Below are 9,669 nucleotides of genomic sequence, written 5' to 3'. Positions count from 1 at the left end.
ATAAATATTTAAATTGTATTTTGGATCCTGAACGAGACCGCCGCCAGAGCGCGTCTCCCCGTTACCTGCAGAAGGAAGCCGTGCACGCGACGCAGCCCCGCTCTCTTTAACATGCTACACAGGGGCGGACTGGCCATCTGTGTGTTTTGGAGAATCACAGAACGGAAAGGTCGTCATTATTATTATGCCGTTTAAACAATTATTAACGGCATCATGTAAGTTGCGCTGACAGGTGAAAGAGGTCCACAAACTGCTTCCCCGCCCCCCTGTTGACAATTCACGATCGTCGGCACACTGATCACAATTTCTTTTTAATGGCACTTCATATGAAAAAGGTTGCCGACCCCTGATCTAAACCCTCAGAGTCCTTTACCTCACTGAGCTGTAGTAATCAGCCTCTCAGTCTGACAGGCAAGAGTTCTCCCTCTCCTTGTTGTAAAAACAGCTTCTAATGTCCGTTAGCTCTGAGCTAGCACCAGATGCTAACAACAAAAATCCCTGTAACTGGTGCGCTCTCTCTCTAGCTCGCTCTAACGCACTGAAAATGCAATAGTGCCAAACACACACACACACAGAGGCTGTGCTCCTCCCTGGCGATAAGCGCTTGCGTACAAAAAATTAAAAACACATTTGAAAAGTGGGGGGGACACAAACGGGATTTTGAAAAGTGGGGGGGACATGTCCCCCCTGTCCTCAGTGGAAATTACGCCCATGCTCATGGACAAGAAACAGAGTAACGTATATTCACATTTTTAAATCAAACGAGATAATAAAGTGAAAGTACTAGCAGAAAACAGATTATATTTTAAGTGCATTAAAACCTGTTAAGCCCCATGGACCCGGTTCCGGGGCCAACATCGCGTCATTTGCAGGAAACAACGTCTAAGTAACCTTAATATTTAATAAACTATTAATATTTTATTTTCATATAACGGGAAAAAACCCATTTAACTGATCTTTTTCATTTAAAAAAAAAAAAAAAGACAATGCTAACAGTGAGCCTCTGAATTAGCCCCGAGCGAAAAATGCTAACCTATTACTGCACCGAAAATCACTCCTAGCTCCCTTATTACTTATCCTAGCTGCACATCCAACACATCGTTTATGATCGTAAAGACACAGAATTTAACGGTGCCCACCTCAACACTGAAAGATAGAAACTCGCAACGTTATCATCAAAAACATACATCAAAACATGTGGCGCTAGTTAGCCTAAAACGCTAACATGGCTTACCTTGGTTTTGTCTGGTCAAAAATGGTCTTCAATGGCATTAAAACGATAAAAACGATGCTGTAGTTAATCCATAGGTTAATATCCAATGTGTCTGTGTCCCCTTTGAAATGTTCTGATAATCTATAAGCAATGAAACTGGATTTGCGTTTTCAAATATCAGAGCAGGCCATTCCTATGCTCTGTAGCAAGATTGAATGCACAAAAATGCCACCTTTTTTAACATGAGTGTGTGAGCGACGATTTCCCTTCGATTCTATTGGCTCTAACGGTCAGAAAGAGATGTCACCTGTCAAAATCGAGCAAGGGGGGCCAAAGATAAGGAAAATCCACCCAAATGGCCCCAGAAGAGGTTTTTTTTGCTAAATCTGTCTAAAAAGGTAAAATATCACTTGTTTTGCATCAATCTTGATACAGGGTACTTAATATATGTTGTACTTTGGATTCCTAAAGCTTTTAGTCTACTAACCCATCATCCAAGGTTAGTTTTCCCTATAAGTACAAAATATTTTACTTTGAAAAAAAAGATTATTAATTTAACCCTTTTAGAAGGGAAGATATGGTCATTTGTTCTGGGAATGCCATTTTCGAGCCTGAAACCTGAAAAACAGGCTTGGGGCTTAAGAGGGTTTTGGTTTCCATTTAAAAATTGTAATGGCAATAACATGTTTGAAAAATATAAAATGTTCTGTCTTGTTTTCTTCCTGGACAGGCTTTACTGCTTTGATTGCATTGAAATCATGCAATAAAGATAAGATTTGTGGGTTGATGTTTTTCTATTGGTGACAAGTGCATGAGAAATTCCATCATGTTCTTAGTTATTTTGGTTAATCTGCTTCACACAATACAGAACATTTGTATTATTAAAAATTAGATAAGATAAACCAAGTTATTTTTATTTTTACAAATAAAAAACAAAAAACGGGTCTTACATATCTGAAAGAAAACCAATACATTGTACAAAAGGTGTGTGCTTCAGTTCCTTTGAATCTGAAAAGCTTGTTTGACCTATTGGTGCTGTTGTGACTTCAGATGTTTTGGCCTTTGCAAGAGACTACTTCTGCTGATAAATTCAAGGCATTAGATAATTTGTGGGCACCCTGTGGTAGCATCTAGTAAGAATCATTCACTGAACAGTACATGCAGGTATAATTGCATTTGGGTTTTATTAATAATATATTTGTGTGTCCACTGTGTGCATCTACAGTGCTAAAGCATGTGTCCATACTGCATATATTAGTATCTGGCTCTAATATCACTCAATGTACAACAAGGTTTGAGCCACATGATCTGAATCAGACATTTAACAGATAAGGTGGTAGTACAATGTTTTACACTAAATATAAGTACACAGAAAGTAAGTACAGTTGAATTGCAAAGCATTCACCATGTTCCTAGAAAGGCTTTTTTTTTTTAAAGGCACTGCGCTATTTACACAAAAGCAGCAAATACACTCAATTGCTGAAACAAGGATGTTGTTTTTCATGTTTTTATCCGCTCCATTGGTTCTGTCCATGAGGATGTCTTTATTGATCTGGAAGAAAACCAAAATAAATGATTATCATTGGGTCATTTCTGCTCACGGTACTGTCTATTTTTGAATAAAACAATGTATGTTAATGCCAATTCATTTGTGTGTGAACATATTTACATTTGCCATTTAATAATTATGATATTTTAAGTAATGTATCATTAAACCAAGACATTACTGGAAAACAACATGCGGTATAACAATGCACAACAAGTGTAAAAGCTTTATTTGGTGGATTTGCTCATTGCTGAAAGTGGCAAGCAGCACAACACATTATGAAAGCTTTTAGTATATTTATGTGTATATGTTTAAAAGTGTTTTGTACTTGACATTACCTGCTGCCACATTTGAGTAAAGGCTCTCTTCTGGTTCATTACAGGCATCTGGTAGAAGGATTAAAATAATGTATCAAAGGACAATTCCTGCACTTTATTTAGACACTGCTGGCCACTGCAGTAGTATTTGTATTAATCCATGTTAAACACAGAGGAAATACTGTACCATTTCCAGCTTCTACAGGCCCTCCTATTGTTTCATAGAGACAACGATCACCTACAGAGAAGTGAAAATCAAGCCACATTTTAATCACAATTAAGGCCAAAAGTTCAAATAAATCATATTATTAAACTGGACAATGGCTGACCATGGAGGAGAGTAGAATATTGTGGCATGTTTTGAAATTCATCCTGGTTGATCATGTGGTCTGTAGCAGGGCTCTGATTGGTGCTCTGAGATCTTGTGGGCCATAGACATGAAGATAATGAAGTGGATTGACTTCAACATGTAACTGCTGTAATGTTCAAAATGAGATAAAAGAGGGTTGTACCGACCTGATGAAGACTGAATCTGTTGAAAAAAGGAAAAACATTTGATTAGTCACATTTTTCTTGAATTGCAAAGGTTTCCGGTACATGTTATGTATGATTTTGAGTCATTATAGTTTAATTCATTTGATATCAGATGAAAAGGTTCTTACCTTTTGATTTTCTGTAGAGATACAGGAACAGCAGCGGGACAATTATCACTAAAACTCCACAAAGCAGCCCAACAGTCAACAGGACGAAATGTGTTTCTCTGCTAAGAGGACAGGACGACTTCCCGGCATCGAGTACAGGATGTACGGGGCCATGTACCGTGAAATATTGGCCGATAGCCTCCTTCCCTCAGCCAAGACACTGAAAATGGGTCATGGATGGGTCTTCCAGCTCGACAATAAACCTTAACATACGGCCAAGGCAACACAGGAGTGGCTAAAGAAGAAGCACATTTAGTTGAGGGAATGGCCTAGCCCAGGGGTCTGAAAAGTACTCACAGAATAACCCCAGTGTGCAGAGCAAAGTGTGTCCCAACTTCACCAGTGTTAATTTCGTCAACGAAAACTATGACAAAAAAAAAAAAAACTATGACGATGACGAGCTAAAAATAGATTCTTGATAACGAAAACTATGACGAAATGTATATTTAGTTTTCGTTGACGAGACGGGACTAAGGTGTTAATGGTGGACTATCGGACATTCAAAACGCAGCATATTTTCTCCCAAGTGTCCATCTTGTCTGTCAAAATGCATCTTACGTTTTTTAACTTGCAATATCATTATTTCCGCTCTCTTCACTCCAGAAGAGCAATCTCCATGTGTCTCTCTGTGTGCGGGGGGCGGGGCCTAACAGACACGCTGCAGCGGACACAGAGATCTGCCGGGGACGGAGCGTTCAGAGAGTACGTATAGAGACACATGTTGACTAAAAGTTGACTAAAATGTAATTTTTCATCAACCAAAAGTTGACTAAAACGTTTTGAGTTTTCGTCGACTAAAACTAGACTAAAACTACGAAGGATAGGAATGACTAAAATGTGACGAAAACTAATAACCATTTTCGTCTAAAGACTAAGACTAAATCAAAAACAGCTGCCAAAATTAACACAGACTCTCTCTCTCATACACATACGTCCACTTTAACACTTTAAGAAAATTGAGGAAGACTGACAGAGCACTGTGGGAAGAAATCTGATGTCGACATGAGCTCATTGGTTATTTACACATTTCTTAAGAATAACTAGTCTCTCTTTCCTTCCTGTTTTATATTGGCATGACTAATTCATGCTCATGCCATGCAGATACATTTGAACTTCCCTCTCTACCAAGATCCCACTTTAAAAAGGCAGAGTAAATAGTCATTTTTGCTCAACTCATAATCAAGTAAACATGGATGGCAGTATTATACTTGTGTTTCACAGGCAGATATATTTAACGCCAACAGTTAGATGGTTCATCGAGACAACTGCAGAATGATTTAACCTCTTTTCATTCTTTACCTGACTTTTATTACAATTGTAATTCTGATAATTGATCATTTATCATCTAAAAACAGAAGATAAAAGTTAGGTTTTGTTGGTAAAATAGCCATCCTGTAAACCTCTAATATTAGATGTTTCTTCTGCTTCATCACTAGTAACAAGGCCGATGATTCAAAGTGACATCTTTTTGGTCACATCTCAGCTCTTGCACCTCTAAATTATTCCTGTCACCTAAAAGCATGACTGTACTGGATCACCAAAACAAAAGGGAGGATGATGAAACAAAACAAACACCTTGTGTAAAGAAGAATCTAGAAACAATTAAAGTCAAGTTTATTGATGCAAAACAAAGCTAACTTTTTTAAATAAACATAGATTAAAGCCATACGATGCATTTATTTCACATTTTCCGCGATTACATGAACTGTACAAAATACTGGCTGATAAATGGAGAGCAAAGCTGCAGATAAGGTTTAATTAGACCCTCCAGAAAAACGCGGGCTAAAATCCTTGATTATGCGATTAAACATGCGGGGTTTTATGTGATTTTATGCGGTGAAATTGCGGGAAGTTAGGAAATATGCGGAAAGTTGCGAAATATGCTAAATATGCGGGGGAAAAGAATAACAATTTTTTTAAATATTGGGCTGTCTTATTTATTCTCTCTCACACACAAACTGCCACTAACGTTAAACCCCTTTACTATTCAATTAAACACATTCAATGTTTATTTATTGTAAAAGCAATTGGGCTATTTTAATCTCACACCACCGCCCCCCCCCCCCCCCCACACACACACACTTCACCGCCTCATTCTTTTTTCATTTACTCGTTCGTTATCTGACCAGCTTCAATCTTGTAGGCTACTCACTTCGTTTCTGGTAGCCCTCGAAAGGGTTTTGGAGGTTGATCCCTCGGTGAACGGGAGTTGAATGGCTTTCTTGTCCGCAGCAGCAGAAAGCATTTTCGAATGTTTGAATGAATCAAAGTGGGTCGCCACCGTCGATTTTCTCTTATGCTGCAACACACAGTTGCACAGGGTGCAGAATAGTTTCCCCCCACTTTTTGCCCGGTCTTTAGTAGAAATGTTCGTTGGTAAATGAGCTCTATACAGTGTTGTTTACATTCTGTGATGCGCGAGCTGATGACGTCACGTCAAGACGAGTTAACTTTTTTTTCTTCTCAACTTTGTGTGGAAAAATGCGGGGATTAGGCGGCCTTTTGATAAATATGCGGCTTTTTAAAAATCTGCGCCATTTGGCTGATTATGCGGTAAATTCTGCGATCGCAGGATCGCGTTTTTCTGGAGGGTCTAAATTTAATAAACAAAGGTTTCGTTTTGGTTTGTTGTTTCCATTAGTCTTGTCCTTACAGAAGGCATTGTTTGATCTGAAAGAAAACCAAAGAAGAAAAATGGTTTAATCCTTTAAAGAATTGACATATTACTCCCATTTACAATATATTTAACAATATATGAAATGTATAAAGTGATTAATCCCAATACTTACATGATGTTACGCTGCAATTTTACCAAGAGCTGTTCCTGGTTTGAGTTCAGAATAAACACTTTCATCCGCTGGTGCAGGACTTGACTTCCCTATGAATTAAGAGATTATTATAATTTTTTTTTTATATAGTATTCCCCCCCCAGTTAAAAATGAAAATGTACTGGTATGCATTTTCATCCCAAGAGGGTAAAGTGATAGTTTGATAGAAGGAATTGCTCATGATGATTCACAACAGTTATACATTAATGGAAACAGATGAATGAAATGTAATATGCCCTGATGGTTTTTTCATGAATGCATAGAACTGACACAAAATAAACTTAACAAACATTGACAAAGTTTTGTGTAGGGTTTGAACATTGCTGACTTTGGCGACACCTTGTGGCACATTTAAAAATGACACACTAGCAGGCACAATAACAAAAACTTAAAGCAGGTAGTATTTCTTCATACCTGCAGCTGACGTCATCTTCACATGTGAGTAAACACAATCCTCCGGTTCATTTTTCTTCCCTGTTAGACGGATCAGGTGAAAGCATGAAAAAACAAAACTTATTACATGTTTTTGTTACAACATAAATTCAAACACTCACCCTTCTTAGAAATGTTTTTGAGCTCGAGCAAAGAATATGTCACATCCCTGGATTCATCTGAAATATACAATTTATTTTATATTTAAAAGAGTGAACCTTGAATTGTCATATTCCAGTATTTATATTTACTATACTGTACCATGTGCAGGTTCTTCAGGGCCTTTGATTTGTTCATAGAGACAGGCATTATCTGAAGAGAAATCTATATCAAACCAAATTCATATTGAAATCCCTCTATAATAGATGAACTCCTACATTTTTAAAAACAACCAATGAGAAATGGAAATGCTACTCGGTCAATAACGTTAACAATACATTCAAAACGTATTAAGGATTCAGGCTGACCCTGAAGAACGGAAGCATTTTCTCTCTGGTTAGTTTCGTCCTGGTTGATCATGTGGTCGGTAGCAGGGCTCTGATTGGTCCTCTGAGATCTGGTGGGCAAAACACATGCAGTAAATGAAGTGGATTTATAAAGGAACATATCACTGCTGTAATGTTCATAATGAAATTAAAATGGAGTGTTGTACCAACCTGATAGAGAATGGATCTGTTAAAAAAAGAAGACATTTGTTGCTATGTTATTAAGTTTTGCAAAGTGTTCTACTGTTAAAACAGTACGTGTGGTTACATTAGAGTCAATCTGATATCAGAAGAAAATGACCTCACCTTTTGACTTTCTGTATAAATACAGGAACAGCAGCAGGAGAATAATCAGTACAACTCCACCAAGCAGCCCAACGATCAGAAGAATGGGAAATTGAGAGGCTTTTCCAGGCCCGGACGCTGCTACTATAAGTAATCTTTATTAATATTGATTTTATATTAAACGTTCCTGTTATAGATTAACTGTATAAAACATCTCTCTTAAACAAACAGTTTAATTCAGATGAAACTAAGCTTTCTTTATCTCAGACTGTAACACAGCTTACAAAAAAGGAAGGGTTTTAAAAATCATACTTACATTTGACTGAGAACCAACTCTCTGGTGACGTCCTACCATCTGCTGGATCTCTCTGTTTACATTTATAAAAGCCTTCGTCTGACTTTGACACTGCAGAGATGGTCAGCTCCTTCCTGGTAGCGTTCTGGATGAGTTTGTCATCTTTATAGAAATTCACATTATAAAGAACAGTTCCTGTCTTGAACTTGCAACTAAGAGTGACAGAACGTCCCTCAGCCACAGGACGGACAGGACTCACCAGGATCATTTCATCATCTGGAAAGAAATCAAAGAATATAAACGCTTTGACAGAGTCATCAGCTTTTGCAGATTTAATAAGTTTATGCACAACTGGCCTAGTCTGGCAGAAGCTGAAATGTCAGGTAGATGTATGAGGACATTAAAACACAGAATATTATCTTTGATCTTTGAGAGATGTAACCCTGGAAATCACTTCGCAAGTTAGCCTTTTTTATGAAGTTTTACTAATTTGAAGAGACGTTTGGCTAATGCTTGTTGTCACCTTCACATTTCAAAACAACATAATACTTCAGAAACAAACATTTTAAATAATTAAAACTCACAATCTTTAGTGATGTTGACTGCATTACTGAACTGTCCTGTTTCAGACTCACACCAGAACACTCCAATAACCCAGCTGCCGGTTATTGTGCATGTGGATCCAGTCATTGTCCCCCAGGAAGAACAGGGATAAAGGTAGCCAGATTTAGAAAACCTCCTCACTCTCCACTCAGTGGAGTTTCCCTCACAGCTCAGTGACACAGACGTTTCGGTGAAGTGCTGCACACTGTCAGGACTCACTGTGAGAGACGCTGCTGAATTCAAATCTGAAACACACAAAGAGTGGACATTTAAACCCTGCAGACTGAAGAAGACAATGCATTGGTATGGCAAAACTGACACTTAATTTACCCTGAAAAAACAAACGGGAACAAACTAAAGTAGGAGGAAAACAAAAGGGAAAGTACCCGTGCCTCAATCTCACACTACAAATGTGTTTAATTATATGTATTGTTATATGTCTTAAATTATTTAACCAGCAGATAAATATCTTAAAACATATTCCAAACTAAAAAAATAAAGAAAACACTTTCCACTTATATCTAATGTATTGTAGAAGCCTTATATTATTAGGTTTTGGATTTACAAAGTCTAAGGTTTGAACCATGGCGAACAACAACTCATGTGTCAGGATGAAAAGAGATTATTTTGTGTTCAAATTCAGTCAAGTCCAGAAGATGAATCAGTCAATCATCATTCTGTTTTAGAGAAAGGTTTTGAAAACTGAACTATGACCTGATGCTGGTGTAAAAGAGAAGTTCCCAAAATAAGTGACTTTGTTCCATTTTGCAATAATGGAAAAGTCAAAACAAACCTCAAGACCAGGCAAACTTTGAGAAAGACATTTGTTGGCCTAATGGTGGTACAAACTACAGAAAGAAAGAAAAAGGAAGAACATACTGACCTCCAGACCAGACAAACTTAGGTTGACTCCACCCACTGTAATACACTGGATCTCCTCTTCCTGCTAAGCACACATATCCTG

The 9,669-nt window shown here is 37.7% G+C and overlaps 1 protein-coding gene across 1 annotated transcript; it reads right to left on the bottom strand.

Moving 5' to 3' along the window:
* Positions 1 to 5,374: 5,374 nt before the first annotated feature.
* Positions 5,375 to 7,935, bottom strand: LOC307033902 (uncharacterized protein). Its single transcript, XM_079672543.1, has 8 exons — positions 7,829 to 7,935; positions 7,694 to 7,709; positions 7,505 to 7,593; positions 7,299 to 7,349; positions 7,160 to 7,216; positions 7,020 to 7,079; positions 6,567 to 6,655; positions 5,375 to 6,447 (listed from the first exon to the last, which is right to left on the bottom strand). The coding sequence occupies exons 3-7, from the start codon at positions 7,554 to 7,556 to the stop codon at positions 6,573 to 6,575; spliced, it is 303 nt and encodes a 100-aa protein (XP_079528669.1). The 5' UTR covers positions 7,557 to 7,593; positions 7,694 to 7,709; positions 7,829 to 7,935; the 3' UTR covers positions 5,375 to 6,447; positions 6,567 to 6,572.
* Between the last annotated feature and the right edge of the window lie 1,734 nt (positions 7,936 to 9,669).

This window comes from Notothenia rossii (genome assembly GCF_949606895.1).
Source record: "Notothenia rossii genome assembly, chromosome: 3".
Taxonomy (NCBI): domain Eukaryota; kingdom Metazoa; phylum Chordata; class Actinopteri; order Perciformes; family Nototheniidae; genus Notothenia; species Notothenia rossii.
The sequence above is the reverse complement of the archived record's forward strand: the minus strand, read 5'-3'. Positions and strand labels throughout refer to the sequence as shown.